Genomic DNA, 24890 nt, shown 5'->3' with positions numbered 1-24890 from the left:
TGCCTGAGCCCGGTGCCCCTACATCTGGCACCCTTTTTAAAGGACTGTATTTCAGAACATTAACTGTAATCATGTGACCTTTTTCTCCTCTCTGCATGGTGGATATTTCCTCTTTTCCTTCTGTTTGTTTTCACATTGGAGGACTTTCTCAGTACCATATGTATATACGTATATACACATAGACACACACACACACACATATTATCATATGTGATATATATGTATATAATATATATAACATATATGTGTGCATGTATATGATTGAAGTATGGTTGACACACGCCGCTACATTAGTTTCAGGTGCACAACATAAGGATTCCACAAATCTATACATTAGTGCTGAGCTCTCCTCCAGAGTAGCTACCATCATAGTCCCTTTGGTTATGGTGCCTGTGCTGTGCTCAATGCCATAGTTAAGACTGAAGCATTAATGGGATCCTTAGAACCATGGTGAGCGTGAACAGTTTGTTGCCTTTGCTGTACAATAAATAATCAGGCTGAGTGGGTCCCCACAATCAGGACCTATATTTCTCCTCTATGCTCAGAGCCTTTCCAGGGCTCTGCAGGCCAATGGGACCACTGGTCATCAATCTCCCTCTTCCTGGCACACATATGTAGGTTGGTATCCCCCCCACCACTGCTACCCTTACATCATTCACCGTACATTCCCCAAGATTTATCTCTGCTTCATTGCGGTCTCGTCTTGTTCCCTTTGACTTTGTGGGTTTCTACCTTTGTGATTCCTTTACTAGCACATTGAGGATGCTTCCAGGGACAGAGTAGATAAACGCCTGCAGTTAATTTGTCATTTGAAACTGTCCTAATGTAACACTTACACATCCTAATGTAACACTCAAATATAATAGAAATGTGTATTTGGTGTTCGTCTCTGGTTCCTGGCATAGTGCTCCTAAATCCCCTTGCAATTTCCTGAGCATTAGGGGTGAGAGAAGCATCTTTTGTTATAATATTGGGTCTTATGCCTCAGTTTCTAATACAAGAGCCTCTAAGACCCTTGAGATCTCCAAAGTGAGGAGTGACTTTGTATATGCTGATAAGATGACTGGAGGCTGGGGGCCCTAGATATGGGGGCTGGTTACCAGAAAGACCAACCATGTGGTGAGAGATTGGAACTTCCGGCTGCCCTTCTGACCACAGGAGATGGGAGAGAGGGCAAAGATTGAGTAAGTCACCAATGGTCAGTGACTTCGTCAATTGTGCCCCTGTCATGAAACCTACATAAATTTCCTACACCAGGGGTTTGGAGAGCGTCCATGTTCCCCCTTCCCCACCCTCTGCATCTCTTCCACTTGGCTGTCCCTGACCTGTGGCCTTTATAATAAACCAGTAATGGCAAATAAAATACTTTCCCGAGTTCTGTGAGCCTTCCTAGCAAATTACTGAATCGAAGGAGGAGATCATGGGAACCCTCAACGTACAGCTGATCAGCCAGAAGTATGGGTGACCCAGGCTCGTGATTCAGCCTTTAAAGTAGGAGCAGTCTTGTGGACTGTGTCCTTAACCCACGGGGTCTCTGCTGATTCCAGAGGGGTAGAGTCAGAACTGACTTGAATTTGATTTTTTTAAAAAAGATTTTATTTATTTATTTGAGAGAGAGAGCACATGAGCTAGGGAAGGCGCAGAGGGAGAGGGAGAAGCAAACTTCCCACCATCAGGCTTCAATCCCAGTCTGGAGATGCCATGCTAGGACTCAACCCAGGGACTCTGGAATCATGACCTGAGCCGAAGACAAATGCTTAATCCACTGAGTCACCCAGGCGCCCCAGAACTGAACTGAATTTTAGAACACCCGGCTAGTGTCTGCAGGGTTGGAGGATTGGCTGTCAGTGTGAGGAAAAACCGCATATATTTAGCACCATAAGTGAAATATTTTGGGCAGAAAATCCCAAAATTGTTGGTACCAAGAACGGGATGCTACTTGGTATTAAAAAAGGCACCTCAGACAAAAGTACACTTAAAGATATGTATTCCTCCTAAATTCCCTAAGAGAGTATAAGAAAAAAGAACTTTGCTAAATGGTATTTTTCTTTATTATTGTAATTAACCACACAAAAACACACATTACAGGACTTTTCCTCTTCAGTTTCCACTTACTCTATACCCAGCAATTGATTCATCCCTGGGGACATGAAGGTAGATGGGACATAGTTGCTGCTCTTGAAGCTCCTGGCCTGAGGGGTCCAGAGAGGCCAACTGTTCAAGTACACATGGAAGGCAGCGGCCAGATGGCAATGGACCAAAAGCGGAGGCAGGGGACTGACCCTCTAGGAGGTGACTCCAGCACTTTGGGAAGAAGTGAAAATCACTTGACCCAGAACGGCTGTACCAGAACATCCCATAAAGAAAAAGGCCTGGATGTGACAGTGGGCAAGCAGATTCTCCAGCAGTGGGCAGTGGATTGAATGTCGGGGTGAGGGCAGAGGACAGTGTGACTCCCATGAGGCTGGTTTGGGTGCCTCCCTAGTTTCAAGAACAGGAAAAACAAAGAAAAGAGAAGAGGTCTTGGGAGCTGGGGTAAGATGAGTCTGGAAGACTGGATTTATGACAAGGGTAGGACTGCTGAGAGAGATCACACCGTAAGAGTGAGGAGAGCAAGGACAAGCCTGGGCAGAGATCCTTCCAGGACCGAGAAGACAGAGTGCAAATGGCGACTGCAAACCCGTGAAGAGCAGAAGCCAAGAGAGTGAGGGTGGAAAGGAGGGTCCCACACCAGATGTCTCGAGACGCCAGGGTCCCGGTGCCACTTTGCCAAAAACAGTCAGGTGTATGCCTGCAGTCTCGGCATCATGATTTACAACCTCCCATCTCTCTCATAAATCCTTTAGTTTGGACCAGAGCAGAAAGGGTATAATGAAGACATCAAAATGAAAGTTACACAGGAGACGGATTTCAGTGCGTGGTGGGGTGGGTGGCGGTGGGCTGAGAAATCAGAGAAGGTGGAGGCAGGCATCATGGATGCTTCTTCCAAGAAGCTGGCCATCAGGGGCAGAGATGGAACTGCGGCTGGGAGGCCCAGAGTGCACCTCCTGGGCTGCACAGACCTGGGCAAGTTGACCAGCTGGTGGGGAAAGGCACTTAGTGGAAAATGGTAAAGACTGGGCACAATGGCTGTGTCCTCTCAGGACAGGAACCCTTGTGGATTGGAGTGGAAGGGCTGGGAGCACAGGTGCAGGGACTGGCCAGACTAGCCAGAGAAGTGCCTCTCTTCCACTCGGATGATGCTAGGGACTGAATGTCTGTGCCCCACCCCCACTCCCCAAATTCCTATGCTGAAACCCTATCCCCCATGGGGCTGTATTTGTAGATTGGGCCTGGAGGGCGGTAAGGAAGTTTAAACACAGACATAAGGATGGGCCCCTGATCTGACAGGATTAGTGTCCTTCTAAGAAGAGACAATGGAGAGCTCACGCTCTGTCTCTATGCACCTGCTCAGAGGAGAGGTCAGGTGAGGACAAAACAGGAAGAGAGCTCTCACCAAAACCAACTCTGCCGGCTCTCGATCTGGGACATCCAGTCTCTACAACTGTGAGAAACAAATGTCTGTTGTTTGAGCCTCCCAGTCTGTGGTACTTTGTTACAGTAGCCAGAGCTGAGTGACACAGATGGGAAGGAAGGGGACAGGAGGGTACAATTTTTTTTTTTTTTAAGATTTTACTTCTTTATTTTAGAGAAAGAGAGCACAAGTAGGGGGAAGAGCAGAGGAAGACGGAGAAACAGGCTCTCTGCCAAGCAGGAAGCCCGATGCGGGGCTCGATCCCAGGACCCTGGGATCATGATCTGAGCTGAAGGCAGACAGGTTAAGACTGAGCCACCCAGATGTCCCAGGAGGGTATAGTTTAGATACATCTGTAAGAACCAGATGTTTGTTGGTCAGAGGAAGTTCATTCTCTGACTCCCAGGAAATAAGAGACAAGCTTATCTATGGAAAATGAAAGAGGGGTTGGTGAGGTCAGGAACATAGATATCGGGAAGAGCCCACCAGTGAGGGATCGACGTCGGACATCCAGAGGATTCTAGAAAAGACAGGAAAACTTGGGAATGCTGGCAGCATGGTGTGCTGGGACTTCAGGACATGGCCAAGCAGAGATGTCACTTCCCCAAATGCCCCTTGGAATCTTCTGGACACGGAATGCTGAGACTGACTGGGCCTCAGAATATTATTATTTTCTGGAGTCCACAGGAAGGCTGAGCAGCCCTGTTTGTAATGTAAGCAAGTAGATAGGATCTGAGTGTTGTGGGTTTTACCTTGGGCTGCAGGTTGTCCCAATGCCCGAGTGAAGGTCAGTGGGGAGAAGCCTCGGCTTGCTAAATAAAGGCAGGGAAGTGAGGAGCAACTCAGGGGACACTGGAGAGCGCCACTATGGTGGTGTCACTCTCAGCCTGGTAATGAAGTCTGGGCTTTCAAAGACAGGTGCCAGAAGAGAGCTCCGCCCTCCCTCCTCCCTGCCGCCAGCTAGAGGAAGCCAGAGGGCAGGGGACCAGGGGACTGGGTGGAGAGAGGTGGGCTCCATGGGGCCACTGAAAGATGATGCCAAAGCTAAGAGATGAAGCTCCCTAAAGAGTCTGGGAAGTGCACCACCTGGTTGATTGATTTTGTGACCCCAAGCTCATCTCTGGCCCCTTTAATAAAATGCTGGTGTAATTCATCTTTGTGTTTTATAAATTGATTAAATTAAACAGAAATGAATGTCACTTTGAGAGTGAATTGGGAGAGAATTTTGTGACAGCACCTTGGGGACAGAGACCAGTGCAGGCCTCTTTCTGGGAGATGCCGGTGCTGGTTAGGAATCTCGGAGTTGGGTCCTCACACCACATCTGGGCGTCTGGGCGGGCAGCCCTGACTAATGGCTTCACCTCTCTGAGCCTCTGCTGCTTCTTCTGCACAATGAGGGTTATGAGAATAAAGTCGGATGCTGTGGGCAAGGACTTGGCTGAGTATCTGGTGACAGGAGTGCTGGATAAAGGAAGTCCTTATCATCATCCTCATCATTCACATTTATCTTAGAGACAGTAACAATTCCAAAAGAAATCCACAAATATTTCCCTAGAAAAAGAGAAGGTAATTTTTCGGGGATATAAAAAATCCCAGGGGTGCCTGGGTGGCTCAGTGGGTTAAGTGTCTGCTTTTGACTCAGGTCATGATCCCAGGGTCCTGGGGTCGAGACCCGCGTCAAGCTCTCCACTCAGAGGGGAGCCTGCTTCTCCCTCTTCCTCTGCCTGCGGTTCCCCCTGCTTGTGCGCTTGCTCTACCTCTGTCAAATAAATAAATAAATTCTTTTTAAAAAATCCCAGAGAGCCTCCTCTGAAGAGTTGTCCGTAGCCAGCTCCTCAGGTGACCCTTGCCAGTCCTCCTGAAATTCTGCTTCCGGTTGTCACAGAGCTTGTCAGCAGCCCCTGGAAGCAGGAGCACCATGGGCTGTTCCCCCAAGCCAGGACTTTTTCTGTCTCGGAGCCATCCACTGATACAAGATAGAGAGAGGAGGGAGAGTGAGAAGGAGGCTGGAGAAGATCAAGCCCATTGTTGCACAAGCCATTTTGTCTGCAAGTGGGTGTTCATCGGGTACCTTGGCTCCAATTCCCTGTCACCAAACCCATGGTCCTGAATCCCACATGCAATAAACCACTATTGCTAGTTCTGCTTGTGCCTTTCCCCTGACACAGGACAAGCTTTAAGGCAGTGGTTCTTGACTGGGGGAGTTCTGCCCTCTCTGCTTCCCAGATGACATCAGGCAACGTCTAGAGACATTTTTCTGTGGGCACGACATGGAGAGGTGCTCCTGGCTTCTAGCGGGCAAAGGCCAGGGATGGTGCTAGATGGAACACAATTCACGGGGAAGTCCCCCATGACAAAGAAATCTGTGATTCCCCTCTCTCTTCCGTGTCCCCATTATTTCTTCCCTGTGACTTTCTCTACGCTGAGGGAGGGCCGAGCTCCCTTCCTGGCACCCCTTGCTGAAAGCCCAGATTTAATATCCGGGGTTACAGTGTCAAAGTTAAGAAACCTCACTTGAAGGAAAAGGCAGCCCTCTCCACCCGATTTAACTCACTAAGATTATCAAGCTGGCGGTTTGCCTGCTGCCACGGATTTTAAAAAGCCCTACCTTGAGTGACTGTTTTGCATTGGCTTCATGCACTTATGTACAATTTTCTAAGCAACTTGCCTTCAAGGTGTCCTTGTTTATTACTTGGCACTATACGGAAGTGCCCCAGTTTAGGACACTCCTTTTGGATGTCATCATTTCATTCATTCACTCAACCAACACACGCTCACTGAGCTCCTCCTTACACTGTGACAGGCTCTAGGGAGAGGGGATGAATGAGACAACATGTCAAAGTGTGCGCACTGGGGAGCAGGAGGGGGACAGACGTGCTGGTGAATAATCTTGATCTAGTTCCAATTAAAGGTCCTCAGGAGATTCATGGGGGTGGGACAGCAAAGGGAGGCGTGGTCCACGTTTCCTATGGAGGTCTCAGAAAACTGGCCCCTTCAGCCATAGTCACTTTCTGGTTTCCATTTACAAGTGACTTTCCTGACACTTCACTGTGTAGAAAGGAAAGGGGGTAGGCTGGGTAGCAATAATAAGCAATTTGGTCTAATGATGCCTCGTTAGGAAGTTGCCTATAACCTCATTCAATGGGGGAACCGAATGAATAAAAAATTGGTCAAATGTCCTTAAATCTCCAAATCAAATGTTTGAGTCAAAGAAACAGAAGGTAAACGGTTTCAAAGGCTGGGAAATACTCCAACCAAAGTAGGTCAGTTCCATTCTTATTTATTAAAAGAGTTCTTGCCAAGAAGTATAAGAATTCAGGTCTGAATAAGCCCATAAAATACCCAGAGGACAAAGACTTAGACATAGGAAAACCATCTTGTGATAATACAAGGCAGGACATGAGTGTATGAAAATGACATGTAAAGACCAAGGACACAAGGGAGAGTGCCCTGGGTGACCAGGATCAAGAGATCTGGGTTCTAGCCCCAGCTTCGCTGCTAACTTGCTGGTTCAGGGCAGCTCTCTTTTCTCTGTGGGTCTCAGTCTGCTCGTCTGTAAAACAAGGCAATTGATCCAGAGGATCATGAAGCTGCTTTCCAAGGCACACTGAAGACTCACACCAAGTGAAAGTTCTCATTTCCCCCTCTGCCTATTATTGACATAACCTGGGGTCCCCCCAAGACTAAAAATGTAGGTACAATCTCAGTCCTGCGGCCAAGGCACCTGGTAATTTCTTCTGACAACCTCAGGGTTACTGCGAATACTTAATTAGGAAGGAGGGGGAAGGTGATGAGGAAACTATTAGCTCTTCCATCCCTGGGCACTGAGTACAACATACCCAGAGGCTTTGAACTGTCCCCAGTGTCCTGGGTGGCATTTCCTCACACTGGGAGTTCAGATTAGTGAGTGGGTACTATTGTTCTAGCACCTTTCAACCACCAGGCCCTGCCACTGGTGAGAAGAGGCTCCAGGGTTACAAGGGACCTGGGAACGAGGGTCCTAAATTTCTACTGTTCCAAACTACGGCTGCTAGAATGTCACCACACTGTCACTATCAACACTCCCATTAGCTCTGGGAGGGAACATTTTTCTTATAATCAACCAGGAGAGGACTACAGGAAGGCAAGGTCATTGGACACCAGGAAGGACTCACCCAGGACAGAGACTGGAGACTCTGAATTGGGTCCCCAAGCACTTTTCCTGGGGAGTTCTTGGGACAGAGGCCTTGAGGGCCAGTTTGGAATGCTGGTAGGAAGAAGTGGTTCTGGAATCTGCATCCCCCCCCTCCCCACACACACACACTTCCCACACCACCACCCCTTCCCCATTCCTTCCATCCTGGCTGTCTGGGTGCAGCGACTCATTCACAAATCCCAGTGGGAGAGGCCCTGGATTCCAAAGAGTTCCAGTGGGAAAGGAAAACAAGCCCCCCCCCCCCCTGCCTTTCTCTTCTTTTCCAGCTCCTCCCTGGACACACACCCCCACCCCCAGACATTCGACATTAGGGAGCCAAATCCCAAAGGGGAGGGAGGGGGCTGCAAACGGTCCCACCATAGACAGACCCGAGATGTTCCAGCCAGAGCTTTCTGAGGTTTTCCTTTCTGCAGCCCGTGTGTGTGTGTGTGTGTGTGTGTGTGTGTGTGTGTGTGTGTGAGAGAGAGAGAGAGAGAGAGAGAGAGAGAAAGAGAGAGAGAGAAATGTCAAGGCTTTGAGACCGACAGACCTGGGTTCCAATATCAACTTTCCTTAGGGCAAGATTTTTTGGTCTCTTAGAGTCTCCGTTTCATAAAGAGAGGGGGTGACAATATCAACCTGGCCAGCCGATCAGGAGGTTTCAATGAAATAATTGAGGCAGAGTGCCCAGCGCACAGTGGGCTCTGCCGGGGGTGTCTCCAGTGTTTCCGTCGAGGCACAGCCTGAAGGAAGGGATGGCGTGGAAGGGAGAGAGGTTTATCTTAGGGCTGGCTCCCTTTGCCCTATGCACTTGCTGTTTTTCTCTGGGGGCGAGGCTATCTGGCGAGAAACTGATAGAGATGATCCTGGGGGGGCGGGCAACGGGGTGTAAGAGTTCCCCCAGCTCGCGGAAGATCTGGGGACTCCCCCACGCCCACCTCGCGTGGGACCCGCGGAGGGGAGCGGTACTCACCGTATGTGCAGTGCAGGCCAGCAGGAGCAGGAGCAGAGGCGGCGGCCACAGCAGCAAGCGGGGACGCATGGTGCCCAGCGCGCTCCCCGAGGGGCGCCTCGACAGCCGCCCACCTCTGCGCACCCCGTGGCCTTGGAGCTCAGCGCCCTCCGCGGGGTCCCGCGCCCCGGCCGGTCGCCGAGTCCGGAGCAGCCATGGGTGGGTCACCCGACCCGCGGTGAGCCCCAGGACTGCTCCTCCTCGGAAGAGGTGGCTGCGCACGCTAAGCCGCCCAGCCCATCGATAAGGACCAGCGGCGCTACGGGCGCTCCTCCACCCAGCCCAGACTGGCAGGGGGCCGGCGCACCAGGAGCCCAGGGGAGGAGGAGGAGAAAGAGGGAGGGCGCGGGGGGGGGGGCGCAGCCGGCTCCCGCAGGCTCAGCCCGGGGCGGAGGGGACCAGGAGAGGGCACGCTGCCTTAGCTTCAACGCTGCAACACCCTGGAGTCCGGAAAGCGCGCTAAGTTCCAGAGCAGCTCTGCCGCACCCTGGCTGGCTGCGGATGAGCTACGGATGACACCTTTTAGAGTCTCGCATCTATTGATACCCACATTCGAGTTAAAAGGTTGTGCCAGTGCCCTGCAGACATAGAGGGTGCTCTGTAAATGCCTTGGCATCTATCGGGTTGCACAGCGACGTGGCACTCCATCTCCAATTTTCATTTTGTGTTTTATTATTAAAGTCATACCCGCCTATTCTAGAAAATTTTCATTCCCATGCGTGCCATTGCACAAGGCGGTGTGAATGATCAGGTGAGACCCAGGTGGATCCTGTGGGACACCCAGGCGTTTTGGGGGGCTGCACTGACGATAAACCCCTAGAGGCTTTGTGCTCCTGGTGTCCTCAGGCAGGTCTCCCTACTCTGAGTGCCCGAGGACTTGGAGGCTGGCTTTTAGCCTCTCAGTACAAGGTACCCTTAAATGGCTCTTACCCAATTTTTTCTTTCTCTGTTTTTGTGCCCATTCCTTCCCTCTTGGCTCTTCCATCTTGACCTTTCTCCCCACACTTTTCTAAGGGCCTATTTAGCCAGAGCGGCCCCACCCCGGTTGAACTGCCATTTTGTTGTTTATGCTGTAAAACTTAAATTGACCCTGCCCCCTCCCCGCCACCCCAGAGGAACTTACTTAAAAACCAGTCCTGGAAACCAGTCCTAGGTAACAAAGTCCAAATACAAGGGTGGGTCAGGCCAGGTGGAGGTATTCAATCAGTGGGGGCACATACTGTCTGTCTCCTAGCTACCAAGGAGTATGGGCCCCGCCTTTTGGGCACCTTTTGGGTGCCAAAAGGTGATAGACTGGTTCAAATGTCTACTAGGGTAAATTGTAATTCAATTGGTCACTTATGTGTGACCTAACATGATTGTGCAGCTTTCTCTGGGTGTTACAATCTCATTGGCCACCTGTGTGTGGCCAGGCCCAACCACATGGCCTTTGCTCTATAAAAGTTAGCCTGTGAAACAGAGAGAGGTCACCCTCTCTTGTAAGAGGTTCGGCCCCGAATGTTCAGTTTGATTCTTGATGCTTGGTGTGAAATAAAGCTTAGCTTGACCTTCACTTTGTATCAGTCTCGCTCTTTTAATCACGGACCCATTATTGGCGGACCCAACATTGGGGACCCAACAATTTAAGTACACATCAGCCACTTGAGTTCCCCCCAACCCCCTTAGGGACATTATGCCTGTTTGACAGAGAAGGGCACTGAGGATGCAGGAAGGTCAATGATGCTGCTGGGTCCCCGGAATTCAGAAGGTCAGATGGGAAAGCCTGGCTAACCCTGATACCCTGATTTTCTGTGCCTGACCTCTGGTCAGATGACTAATCTGCCCTTTAATTTATTTTATTTTATTATTATTTTTTAAAGACGATTTATTTCACACACACACACACACACACACACACACACACACAGATCACAAGCAGGCAGAGGGCAGACAGAGAAAGGGGGAAGCAGGCTCCCCGCCAAGCAGAGAGCCCAATGTGGGGCTCGATCCCAGGACCCTGAGACCATGACCCGAGCCGAGGGCAGAGGCCTTAACCCACTGAGCCACTCAGGCACCCCAATATTATTATTTTTTAAAGCTAACTTGCTCTCAAAGCAACATATTCTAGCCCTTAGCAGCCTTCCTTGCCTGAAGAGGCTATTGATAAGGTAAGGTTGGCAGATCGCAGCAAAAACAGAAGGGGGAAAAACTGCTTTCAGCTCTCAAGTCCACAGTCAATGCCCAGGATATATCAGCCTAAAGTATATATGAACATGAACTCCTTTGTAAGAACTTCTGCTGTGGAAATACTCACCCAAAGACTCAGTGCACTATGTGCAAGGATGTATGTGGAAGCACGAGGACGGTAGTGGAGAATAGGAGGTGAAGTGTGTGGAAGGGGAACACACTGCCCCACCCTTGATGTTTCCTTCCTCCTTGAGTGCAGCCATTAGTATAATCCTCCTGACCTTTCTGTACCCCCTCAGTCAGGCCCTCCCTCCCTCTCTCTCTCTCTCTCACACACACACACACACACACACACACATGCAGAGGTGGGGAGAGCTCTATGTGACTCATGCATGTAATTATGCAGTTCAGTTTCAGAAAACCCGCTTGCCCACAGGTATAAATGCATACTCCAAGATCAGCTTTATCGCTCATGAAAGTGATATTTGACCTCATCTGTCTTGAGTTTCTTTCTTTTTTTTTTTTTTAAGGTTTTATTTATTTGACAGTCAGAGATCACAAGTAGGCAGAGAGGTAGGCGGGGGTGGGGGAAGCAGGCTCCCTGCTGAGCAGAGAGTCCAAAGCAGGGCTCCATCCCAGGACCCTGAGATCATGACCACCTGAGCCAAAGGCAGAGGCTTAACCCACTGAGCTTATTTCTCAAATGGTTCAAGACTCAGGCTGGAAAGAATGTTGTTGCTCCGTAAATGTACATCAGAAACGCATGCCATGGGGACTTGCCATTTTTGCTGTATAGACCTTGTGTTGCTCAAATATGTTCTGTAACCACAGTGTGAATTGCCTTTTTTTTTTTAAGATTTTATTTATTTATTCAACAGAGAGAGATCACAAGTAGGCAGAGAGGCAGGCAGAGAGAGAGCGAGGAGGAAGCAGGCTCCCTGCTGAGCACAGAGCCCGATGCGGGACTCGATCCCAGGACCCTGAGATCATGATCTGAGCCGAAGGCAGCAGCTTAACCCACTGAGCCACCCAGGTGCCCCGTGAATTGCTTTTTTGATAGGAAGAAATGTCAAGAAAACAATACAAAAATGGAATCTGTGCTCTATACCAGATCCTCATGATCTCCGGTGAAATAGCAGAACCACATTTGTTCTGGACATTTAATAAATTCTGGCCTATGGCACGCCATTCTGCCTTACATGGGAGGCTCTGCCTCTCAGAGCATTGAGAAAAGGGTCTGAAGTGTTTCATGAGAAGCCCATTTACAAGCCACTGATGCAGTTAGTGGCCTTAGAAAACCTATCTGAGAAAACAGTTTCATAATAGGGGTGGAAGGAAAGAGGGAGGGAATTAACAAGGTAGTTAGCACCTGCCAGGTGCTAGCTGGAGAACCTTTTAGGCAGTTAGAGTGTGTTACCATAGCTAGTCCTCCAGGATTGTATGAGCGATGTTTACTTTCCTCGATCAATGAGATGGGAACTCACGGCTTAGGGAAGGTAAGTACTCACCTCCAATAACACAGCTAACAAGGGGGTAGGGGCAGGATTTGAACCCAGCAGCCTCTGCCGTTATCTTTTGCACTGTACTAGGGTTCCTTTCCATTATGAAGATGACTTTATTACCCTCCGGCTTCCAAAGTGTTTTGGAACGCACCATCTTATTTGACCCTTAAAACAGCCCTGTGGGGGTGGCGGGACCAGCAGCCACGGCCTGGCAGGAGAGGGAGAAAACTTTGCACAGGCGGTTTCACTGAAGAATGTTTAATGAAAGAATCATTGAGGTGCGGGGGTGTGGGAAAGGTTAAGGGAAATAACCAGGGACAGTGAGGTGCCAGGGACTAGCAATGACGAACCTGAAAAGGATGGCAAAAACTCTTTCCTTGATGAAACTTGAGCTCAACTCCTCAGAGCCCTCTTCTCTTCTAGGCCAGGACCCCTCTGTCTCTGGCCTGCCCAGCCCAGTCTCAGCAAGAGTCCCACCATCCTCAGCTTAGTGACAATCCCTCCAACTCTGTTTTTTTCCCCCCTTCCATCTCTTGATAGATGACCATCCTTGATTTCTGATGAAGTTCCTCATCTCCCACCTCTGGTATCCCAATCCTGGCCTGCCTTCAGCAAGAGTCCTGCTAAGTCCTGCTAGCAAGAATCTCCCACCCTTGATGTCTCCTCTCTTTATTTATTTATTTTTAAGATTTTTATTTATTTATTTGACAGACAGATCACAAATAGACAGAGAGGCAGGCAGAGAGAGACAGAGAGAGAGAGAAAGAGGAGGAAGCAGGCTCCCTGCTGAGCAGAGAGCCCAATGCAGGGCTCCATCCCAGGACCCTGAGATCATGACCTGGGTCGAAGGCAGAGGCCTTAACCCACTGAGCCACCCAGGCGCCCCTTGATGTCTCCTCTTAATGATTTTCTGTCCCCTGTCCCCATTACCCTGTTCTTTGGCCATAAATCTCCACTGGTCCTTGTTGTGTTCCAAGCTGAGCTGGGTTTTTCTTCACTGTTGCAATATCCCCATAGTAATAGTCTTGAATAAAAGTCTTCCTTACCATTTTAGCAAGTGTCACAATAATGAGATGTTATGAGCCTGTAGCTCAAAATCCCACATTTGGGAGGTTGCCTTGCTGGTACCAGAACTCTGATCTTCTGGTCCCCAGCCCTGAATTGTTTCTGTCCCCCACGCATCACCCCCAACTTTAGTGATGGAAAACCACAGAAAGTATTTATTATCATTTCACAGCTCTGGGGGTTGACTGCCCTCAGCCAGACAGTGCTTATTCAAAGTGTCTCCCAGGGGCATCTGGGGGGGCTCAGTTGATAAAGCAGCAAGCAGCAAGCAACCTGGCTCAGATTTAGATCTCAGGGTCATGGGATTGAGCCCCAGTAGGGCTGCGTGCTCAGCGGGGAGTTTTCTTAGGACTCTCTCTCTCTCTCCCTTTGCCCCTTTCTTCATCCCCTCTCAAATAAATCAATAAATCTTGAAAAAAAAAATTTAGTGTCTCCCAAGGTTACAGTCAGACTGTGGCTAGGACCAGAGTTACCTTGAGAGGCGCTTGGTCACATGGCTAGGGCTGGAGCAGCTGGGGTTCCTCAGGTATTTCCTGCTGTTTCTGTGTGCTTTCTCCACCTGGTCTCAGTGATAGGCAGCTTCCTAGAGGCTCATGATCCCAAAGGTGTGCATCCCAAGATCGAGTAGGAAACTTGTGTTGTGATTGATGTTGTGACTGATGACCCAGCCCTGGAAATCCCCAGGGCTGCTTCTCTTGCTTTGTATTGCCTACATTGCCAATCTATCATCATCACTAACTCAGAAAAGGAACTGGTGAGGCCTGGCAGGCTCCACTGCCAACTGGTTACATCGGGGTGTGGGGGGAGCGGACGCGGTTGGGGGAGATCACAAAATGGGCAGACAAATTGATTGAAAGGAGAGTGCTGCTGGCTGGGTTTGCCCACACTGCTTCTCAACCAACTCAAGATAAACTTGTGCGCAAGAGGAGCCAATAACTCAAGAGAAAGGGAGAGATTTATTTTGAGTGCCTACAGCACAGGGAGGTGGCTTGCTCAGTTCTTAACAACCGATCTTCCCAGCCCACAAGATGTGATGGGATTTGATGTTTGAGTACGGGAGCAAACTATCAAGAAAGAATCTTTGAGATGTTTTCAATGCAAAAAAGTGGTTTTATTAAAGCACAGGGACAGAACCCGTGATCAGAAAGAACTGCTCTGGGATTTTAAGGAGCAACTGATTATAGGCTTTTAAGCTGGGAGACAAAGGAAGTTTCCAAACGGACTTTCATATGTGAAAGAAGACTGGACGCCTGGCTATTGTCAAACTAAAGTTGTTTTCCTGTACAAGGTATTAACATTAAGACAGTTGGGAGTTTCTGGAGGAAGGTCCTACTCTGCCTATCTCAAGTATTTGACCATGGGCTGCGGGTTATACGGAAATTTAATTTTATCTACTATTCTTTTGCCTTTGTTCTCCGCATCAAGATGGACATCTAGAGTCTTACAGAGAGAGCTTGCAGGGGTGGGGCATGCAACAGAGCAGGCACAGAGCAGTGGTCATAGGTGAGGGTTAATATGTGTTCAACCCACGATCATGGTGGGGAAGGGGTAGTGTGGGATGTGGTCTTCTAGATATTCCATTGCTATAAGGGCTTTTTTGCTCTGGCGCCTGAAATATTCCAATTATTGCAAAATGTCTCGTCAATGCCTCAAGAAAGTGTGATAAGAAATAAGCACAATGGTTTTAAGTTAGAGCTGAGTTAAGGGGTCTTGACTATTTCTGGTTATAACTGTTGGGGTCTATAGTTGAGCAAGAGGGTTCACTGACATTCAGACAAAAGCCTGCCCAGATCCAGGGAAGGCAGCATAGACTCAACCTCCTGATGAGAGAATGAAAAGATTCTGGAAGAGCGTATGAAACCATAAACACCGTTTTGACCATTGGGGGGAAATGCCAAAGTATACACTCTCTAAACTTCATTATAACCCCCATGAGTGATGGAGAGGGGCCATCTCTCTGTCTCTCTCTTTTTTAAAAAAGATTTATTTACCAATTAGAGAAAGAGTGAGGGTGGAGGACAGAGGGAACAAGAGAATCTCAAGCAGACTCCCTGTGATTGTGGAGCCCAACCCAGGGCTCAATTCCAGGATCTTGAGATAATGACCAGAGCTGAAATCAAGAGTCAGACACTTAACCGACTGAACCACTCGAGTGCCCTATCTCTTTGATTTTGATGACTTTCTATCTAGGTCTTAATTCTAATCCTTTTCTCCCATTACCCCTGCCTGTAGAGTGGGACATAAAAACCAAACCTAAGTTATGAACACCCCAAACATAAGTTCACCTTTTCATGACAATAGTTTAGAAATTACCCTGAGGATGGAAGATCCTCTATTTGGTTCCAGGGTAACTTGTTCTCCATTGGTTTCATATAGATATTCTTATCACCCCAGTGAGGCAGAACTCTGATGGGTACCAGAATGTGTGAAACCCATCAGATATGCCATTTTACACCAAATATGCCATTTTGGTGTAAGGATTATTTTGAAAAAGCTGATGAGAACTACCAGCCACAGGAAAAGCTCTTTTCCCAACCCCTTTCTGACTGCCTAATGATAAAAGTATAAATACTCCTTTTTGTAAAGAAAATTTACATTTATAAAGGAAATTTTCACTTGCTAAAAAAAAGTCTGTACCTGGAAGAGAGTTATGCCCCAAGAGAACTCCTATCACCTGAAAGACACCCACGTAACAATCAAACCTTATTCATCATGCATTTCCCTCCCTCCTCTTCCACAACTTGCTTCCCCCCAGCCCAGAAGCCCTCAAACCTCTAGTTCCTTTGTTTAACCTAAAATAGTATCTATACTTCAATCATCTGACTGCCTCCCCAAATTTCATTTCCTTGTGAAATTTCAGTGGTCATTACAACTGCTTTCGCTTTTGTTAACCTGTCTTCTATCAGATTGATTTGCAAGCTTCAGCCATTGAGCTCTGAAGGGTAGGGATAAAAAATTTTTCCTCCCCTGCAATACAATCCCTCAAAAGCTAAATTTGAAAAATCTCTGGTGCCTGAAGAGAAAAAGATCTTTTCTCTTCTTCCTTCTTTTTTAGCATTTCCTTTAGAAAACTGGTAATTAGAAATCACCTCCATCTCTTTGAGATGTATGTAAATGCTTTTTAAAATCAAAATGAACCTATTACCAGTTTTGAATCTGGGAATGGTTTTCTTGAAGACAGTGAATCTACGTCTGTGAAAATGGATACCAAGGCTCGGGGATGTCCCAGCCCTCTGTCACTGTGGGAGGTTAGCACAGACACTTGGCTCCAAGTTGTAATCTCCTGCTTGTCAAAATGATAGAAGTCTTTTTATTTTCCCTTTGGGTAAAGACAATTAACTTGTGTGTGTAAGGGATTGTGTGTGCCTGGCTCTATAAAAGGGTAAGATTTCTATTTGTCTTTGCCATCTCTTTTGTGGTTTGTCAATGATGTACATCTCGGGCTGGTTTAACGTTTAATAATAAAACCGAGTCATTCTTTTCTTCCTTTGGTGGCGAAGATTCACCTGCTTGACTAGAGATTTTATTTTCAATTACTTCTCCAACATGAAATCATTTTTTTTTGTATTTTTCCAGGAGCAATAAACACTTGTTAGAGAACTAATTAAGCAAAGTCATTTCATGAATATTCATTGATTACCTATTCTGTTTCTTGGGGCCCTGCCAGAACGATGGAAGCCTAGGGCAATTGCCCGTGGCGATCTCAGCCCCTTGCACAAAGCCTGGGGTACTTTAATTGCAACCCCTTTCAGGAGGCCCAGCAAGATGATGGAGGCTGGTGGTCAAGGCTTCTGAAGTTTATGTAACCCCACAGTTAACAGACCAATTGGTGGGCTGAAGTGAGCAACTACGGAATGCATGGTGGAGGAGATTGTAAACTATGATACATTCTATAGGAGCCTGTACTGAGGGACCAGACCCAACCTTGAGGGTGAATGTATGAGGTCACCCTTCTCATGGGTAAAATATATTTCAATATCGATAATTTTATAAGGTTCAATCTAATAGACATCTGTTGGTGTGTCTGGCCAGCCTCCATTCCCCCTTCTTCTAGTACAAGGATCTTCCCTTACCCTCCCCTACTCTCAGAACTTGTGGCTTGGGTGAGGCTTTTACCAACAGCAACCCCAGGGTGAGCACATGACCCAGACCTAGGTGAAGAGAGGCCTCACCACCAGCTAGCACAGTAATTGGTTCAGGGATGGGCACATGACTGATGCTAAGCCAATAAGAGTGGCACCACTAAAACCTATGCATGAGCATTATACTAAGCTAGCAGCAAGATGGCAGCCCTCCCACATCGTGAAGAGTCCTGGTTGAGAATGAAACCAACATGGAGTAGAGAACAAGAGACTAAGAAAGACAAGATCTTAACACCATCTCTGGCACCTAGATGCAGCTGTGACTGAAGCCTCCCTTGATAGAAGATAGGTAGGTAGAGAGACACAATTTTAACTTTTTTACTTTTTAATTCTTTCTGTCACTTAAATCCATTTCTGTCACCTGTAACAATGTCCCCTGGCATACACATAAGGAAGGCTTCTCCAGGGAAAGTGACTTTTGAGCAGAAGGACTGATTTGGGGATAGGGGTGGAGGACAGCATTGGGAGTGAGGAATCGGCTGTCCCTGGGTCTCTGGGTTTAAGGCCTTCACCAAATGACTACACCAATGAAATGAACTTGCTCTGCCCCTTCAGCTGCTCAATAAACCAAACAAAGAGGTCTGTCCTCTCTTGAATGTGAGCTTTTCTGGAACCCAGCTAATGTATTACTGATGAGCCATAAATAATGGGGCAAGCATGATTTCCTATTCAGTGCTAAAGTACAAAGGTATAACACTGACATTTTAATGAGGTTTTTATGGTCCAGCTCACTGTTTACACTCTGGAAATGTAGGTTGGCTCTCTCAGGAAAGCAGTTTTTCCTTTACTTTTCTCATTTTCCTCCTCCATTTGTCAGCATCCTTTTAAATATTTATGTGAAATATTATCATTAAGACAGATCAAATAAAGGAGAGCAAATAAAACCATATCTGAAAGACAATGTTCCCAGTGTTCCCAAGGCCTTATCTTCACTGGAGGGAACAAAGAAAGATCAGGTGTACCCCGATCTCCCAGAGGCCCCCACATTTCTGCCTGATTAGGCAGTTTGGCTTGGCATACAGAAAAGAATGCTGGCAGCAAACAAACCTGGATTCAAATCCTGACTTAGGCATCAATTTGCCATGTGACCTTGGGCAGTTACCTAAGCCCTCCAGGGCTAACACCCTCTTCTGTGTAATGGGGCAAATAACATCCATCTTTCAGCATTATCACAAGGTTGAAAAAAAAAAAAGATCAGTGCAATTAAACGGCCTGCATATACAACTTCAGTTGCATTTGGCTCCAGGTAATGGACAAACCAGCTCAAATTGGCTGAAGTAGTGATAGGGATGAAGAGTGGCTCACATGACTGAGAGCCCAGAGACAGCATAGTTCAAGGTGGACTCATGCGTGGTTCAGGTTCTGTTTGCATGTGGGTCTCTTGGCGCGGTCTTCCCTTGATTTGAATAAGCTCAGGCTGATAGCAAGATGGCTACAGCAGTTCTATACCCTCCCATGCATAGTCAGGGCCAGAGAACAGAGAATGTGGTACTCCCTTAAGATACTGACACTTCTCCATTGAGAGGTGGAGTCTGTTGGGGAGGAAGAATTTACTCTGCCTGTCGAGGTCCTTCTAGCTGGACTAGGAGTCTAGTGGACCCAAAACAGATGAACGGGAAAGAGTCAAATTTAATATCATATATTTGGGGAATCCACACAGACAAGAAATTCCTAAGACAGGTGAAATAAGTTATATATGTCATTCTGAACTAAGAAGGGGGGGTACAGGTCAGGGACTTCAAAGGGAAAAAAAGCAATTCCCAGGAAGATGAAAAAGAGTAAATGCTTGGTAAACAAATGTTTTCTGGGCCCCTCAAAAACAAGGGGACCTAAAGGACTTTGATCAAACAGGCCTTGCTGGGTCCTTCCCTGCATGCCATACCTAGTTCATAGTATAATGTAGTTTTCTTCCTGGACCAGTTCCTCTATCTACATTCTTTTCAGGGAGTAGGTGGGGAAGATAAAGAGCTTTTCCTATATCTGCTGGGTATTGATTATTTGCTTTTTAAATCAAAATAATCTTCATGCCAGAGTGGCCCATCTTGGAGTGGCCTGCCCCTACAAGTCTATGCAGGGGCCAAGGGCAGGCCACTCCAACCCTGAGATTAAGACCTGAGCTGAGATCAAGAGTTTAGTGCTTAACCAATTGAGAAATCCAGGGGATCTGTGGGGATACCTGAGGGGATTTGTGATATGGCTCAACCAATAGAATGAGTTTGGAAGTGGTCCTGCACAACTTTCAAGGCTAGGTCATAAAGTTGGCTTATGCCTGACTCTCTTCTGGAACATTTGTCTTTGGATCTAGTGAACATTTTGGGAGAAAGTCCAGGCCACGTGTGGGTATTTTGGCCTAGAGACTCATCTAGGTCCCCAGCGGTCAGCTTTAGCACCAACCACCAAATGATGCCTTCAGACAAGTCCACCTCCCAGCTTTTGGGTCTACAAGCCATCTCTGCTGTGCCCTGTCTGAATTCCCTTCCCACAAAAACCATGAAAGAATAAAGGATTATAGTTCTAAGTCACTAAGTTTTAGGTACTTTTTTATGGAGCAATACACAATGAATACAGCATAAAATTTCTTTAAAATCCTAAAAGACAAAAACCATTAAGAGCAAAGTCAAATGATAAACTAAGGAAACTTTTTGCAACAAAAGACTGTAATATAGAAAGTGCTCCAGTGATTCAATAAGAAAAAAATCAAGAACCGTATGGGAAATGAGTAAAGGACATGAACTTGCAGAATAGGCAACATAAATGTCTTATAAACATATGAAAAGCATACTCTGTTTTACTTATCATTAGAGAGCTACAAAACAAATCCATACTGAAAAACTACTCTTCACCCACTGGACTGACAAAAACATGAAGGTTTTATAATATCTTCTGGTAGTGAGGTCATAAGGAAACCAGTCCTCTGATACCTTATAAGCAGGAGTAAAATTAAGACAAAGGCCATGGAGGGCAACCTCAATAGTTAATCAATATTACAAATGCACTGACCCTCTGACCTAACACTTCTACTCTGGGAACTTTTCCTATAGATACACTCACATGCCTATGAATGAAGGTATGTACAAGTTTATAGAAATGGCACGTGCACTTATATAAATCATTACAACATTGTTTATATAGCAGAAGATCAGGAACAACCTCAATCTTCAATAATAGCAAACTGATTATAGAGTTATAGAATTTCTGCAGCTAGAAAAGAACAACGAAGAAGGGGGTGCCTGGCTGGCTCAATCAGTAGAGCATGTGACTCTTGATCTCAAGGTTGCTAAGTTCAAGCCCCATTTGGGTGTAGAGATTACTTTAAAAAAATAAAATAAAGTCTTTAAAAAAAAAAAAAGAATGAGGATAATACTTCATGCACAAATATGGAATGATTACCCAGATATATTTTTAAGTAGAAGAAAAGAGGAAACAGAAGAGTGAGCTATTGGGGCTTCTATTTTTAATTTACTTATTTTTAAGGAATTATTTACTTATTTTAGAGGTGGGAGAGCAGCAGAGGGAGAGAGAGAGAATCTCAGGCAGACTTCCTGCTGAGCATGGGGCCCAACATGGGGTTCAATCTTATGAGCCTGCAATCATGACCTGAACCAAAATCAAGAGTTAGACACTTAACTGACTGAACCACCCAGGCATCCCTATTTGGGCTTTTAAACAGGGGGTGAACTTCTTATAAATGCAAGCATACGTATAATGGCTTGTGTATGTGTAATGTATTACTAAAAGACAAATAAGAATCTGGTGGGTGCCCAAAGGGCTCTTTGTTGAGAGTCCAACTTTTGGCTTCGGCTCAGGTCATGATCTTAAGGGTCATGAGATCAAGATTCTCTCTCTCCTTCCACTCCTCAGCCTTGCTGCCACGTGTGCACACCCTTTCTCTCTCTCAAAATAAATAAATAAACCTTTGAAAAAAAAGAATTTAGCAACATAGGTTGCCTCTGGGAAAGGAAACCTGGTGATTAAGGACAGGGGTAGGAGGGAGTTTTTTTACTTTTCAGATTTTGAACCATATAAATATATTGCCCGTATTCCAATTCTATACATACACACACACATACATGTATACGTATATATAAATTTAGATCTCACTTGGCATAACTCATTAACGACTTTATCCTACAACTGTCTTGGAAGTTCTACCATGTGCCAGGCAATATACAAGGTAATGAGCATACAGTGATAAACAAGTCAGCCTCTACTAAACGGATATTTCAGTAAAGAACTGCTATCTCAGTAAAGAACTGATAGTTCAGTAAAGGTCAGCCCCATTGGTCTAGAACCACGTTCTGCAGGAAGCGCATTGAAGGGAGAGTACCCAGTGCAGGGAGAGAAGATGGTGGGGTAGGGCCTGATTTAGAAAGGGGAACCAGGGGGGCACCTGGGTGGCTCAGTGGGTTAAGCCGCTGCCTTCGGCTCAGGTCATGATCTCAGGGTCCTGGGATCGAGTCCCACATCGGGCTCTCTGCTCAGTAGGAAGCCTGCTTCCCTCTCTCTCTCTCTCTCTGCCTGCCTCTCCATCTACTTGTGATCTCTCTCTGTCAAATTAAATAAAATCTTAAAAAAAAAAAAGAAAGGGGAACCAGGGAAAGCCCCAAAGAAGATCTCTTCCAAAGAAGAGATCCTTAGGCTGAGTAGGAATTAGCCAAGTTTCTCGTTATTTATCACTGTAGCTATATCTATCCCAAAGCTTATAGGCTTGAAATCACAACCATTTTATTATTTCTCATGAACGTTGAGATCAGAGATTCAGGCAGGACTGGATTGGGCAGATAAAGCAGCCCCAGACCCACCCACATTCAAGGGGAGGGCACAGGGACCCCTTGAGAGGAATGTCAGAATTTTCAGCCTGCTTTAACCCACCACACCAGGCCAAGGGGATGTGGTGGGGTGGAGGGGTGGAGCACACAGGGTCGGGGCGGGAGTTGGGGTGTTGGGGGGGGGGTTGGGGAGAGGGTAGTGTGCATCAAGGAAGCAAGGAGAAGGTGGAGAGAGAAGGTCATAAGTAACATCTTAGAGAGCCTTGCAAACATTTTTCTTTTCTGTGTTAAGAATTTTACATTTTCTTTTCCATACAGTGTGAAGATATCAAGGAGTTGTTGTTGTTTTTTTAAGATTTTATTTATTTATTTGGCAGACACAGATCACAAGTAGGCAGAGAGAGAGAGAGAGAAAGAGAGAGAGAGGAAGGGAAGCAGGATCCCTGCTGAGCAGAGAGCCCAGGACCCTGGGATCATGACCTGAGCTGAAGGCAGAGGCTTTATCCCACTGAGCCACCCAGGCACCCCGACATCGAGGAGTTTAAAGCAAGGATATTATCTGTTCCCCAGTGCTTCTGAAGCGGATGCTTATAGTTTAGAGTTTCTGTGCCTGTCTTCACACCCATTTCATGGATTTAGTTTGGCAGAGGCTGCAATACCTTTGTATTCTGCTCGCCAAAAACTCTCAGTAAAATAAATGAGAAATACATAAGCAAATTGGTTAAATAATTGATCATTGAAAACAACTGTAATTGTAGGGCATTGGTACAGTGATTCTCAAACTTTAATGTGTCTGTGAATCTCCGGGGTATCTTATCAATATGCAGGTTCTGATTCAAGGGTCTGGGATGAACTGAAATTCTGCATTTCTAACAAGCTCCTGTGCAACATTCACACTTGGAGGAGTGTTTAGAAATCATTGTATGTCCGGGCACCTGGGTGGCTCAGTTGGTTGAGCATCTACCTTCAGCTCAGGTCATGATCACAGGGATTGAGCCCTGTGTTGGGCTCCCTGCTCAGCTGGGAGCCTGCTTCTCCCCCAGCTCTCCCCCTCTCCCCTTCCTGCCTCCTCCCTCCCCATCCTTCTGCCCCTCCCCTTCCGTCCCCTCCCCTGCTTGCTCTCTTACCCTCTCTCAAATAAATAAATAAAATCTTTAAAAAGAGAGGGAGAGAGAGAGATCATTATATGTCAGAATATTTTCAGTTGAAAAAAAGAGATAATGGGATGTGGGTACCAGGCAAACAGAGGTGAGATGATGTCATCCATGTCCAGAATCTTCCTGCCTCCTGCTCACCAGCTTCACCTTCATGCTCAGGCCCCTCCTGGCCTCTGATGGCTGCTGAGTTTCCAAGGAATCACTTTCGGAGACTACAATGTCCAGAAAGAGGAAGATACTGTATTTATGTGTGTTTCTTTCTTAGGAGGAAACCTTTTCCAGAGGTATCCCAGAAGTCTTTCCGTAATGTCTCTGTGGCCAGAGCTGGTTACATACTGAATGGTAAATCAGTTGTTGCAAGTGGATGGGGAGTTCCATGACAGGTGTGGACTAATCAGCAGCTACTGCTAGGAGTGGGGATCTGGGGAACTGGAACTGGGAGAAGACTGAGCAAAGCTGGAAGGTGGGAATAGACAACCAGCAGTGTCCACTATTTTATAATACGCAATATGGTGAATTATACAGAGACCTACATATTATATCTCTATCCATATCTCCATATCTATTTTTATGTCTATATTTACCTATGAAATAGAGAATTCACCACTTTTTATAAAAAAAAACTTTAGGACAAATTAAAATGTGTTACCCAATACCCATTAACTAGTGTACAGAAACAAGCATTTGATGATTTAAGCTGGAGTGGAAAGGTTTGGGACTGTGGGAAACAAAGTATTTATTCTAAAATCTACAACCTTGTTGGGGCAACAAAGGGGAAAGAACTAAAACAACACACTGTATAAACAAATGGATTTTTTTTTCACCCACTTGGCCAACAATTACTAGATAATCACTATAAACAAAGATCTGCGGGAGATCCAAAGATAAGGCACAGTGCCCTCCTGATAAGAATTTTGCAGTTTAGGGGCACCTGGGTGGCTCAGTCGTTGGATGTCTGCCTGCTGCTCAAGTCATGACTCCAGGGTCCTGGGTTTGAGCCCCACTTTGGGCTCTCTAGTCGGAGCAGGGAGGCCTGCTTCTCCCTCTCCCACTCCCCCTTCTTGTGTTCCCTCTCTCACTGTGTCTTTCTCTGTCATATAAATAAATAAATAATCTTTAAAAAAAAAAAAAGAATTTCACAGCTTGAGACACACAAGCAGTAATGGGTGCAACATATAAGAAGATAAGTGCCGAAAAAGATGCTAAAACAAGCGTATGGAACCCAGATTAAGGAAACAGTACTTCAGTCTACGGCCATACCACCCTGAACGCGCCCGATCTCGTCTGATCTCGGAAGCTAAGCAGGGTCGGGCCTGGTTAGTACTTGGATGGGAGGAAACAGTTCTTCTGACTGGGAGGGCTACGGGGAGGGTAGACGATACCTCCAGA

The 24890-nt window shown here is 46.6% G+C and overlaps 1 protein-coding gene across 6 annotated transcripts in view; it reads right to left on the bottom strand.

The window, feature by feature from the left end:
• The window catches only part of SCTR (secretin receptor), an 89120-nt gene that overhangs the window by 62949 nt on the left and 1281 nt on the right, over positions 1 to 24890 (bottom strand). Inside the window, exon 1 of one of the 6 annotated variants that reach the window (XM_082689845.1) lies at positions 9824 to 9904. The exons of 3 other annotated variants lie outside the window; for them this stretch is intronic. Coding sequence is in view for 1 of the 3 variants with exons in the window: in XM_082689844.1 (XP_082545970.1) it covers positions 8662 to 8730 (69 nt within the window). In the remaining 2 variants the exon portion in view is untranslated. Of the gene's footprint in view, positions 1 to 8661; positions 9241 to 9630; positions 9650 to 9823; positions 9905 to 24890 lie in introns of those variants that run through there. 2 more of the 6 variants (XM_082689846.1, XM_082689844.1) reach the window with 2 other exon arrangements.

This window comes from Mustela nivalis, assembly GCF_964662115.1.
Source record: "Mustela nivalis genome assembly, chromosome: 11".
NCBI lineage: Eukaryota > Metazoa > Chordata > Mammalia > Carnivora > Mustelidae > Mustela > Mustela nivalis.
This window is presented reverse-complemented; position numbering and strand designations above follow the sequence as displayed.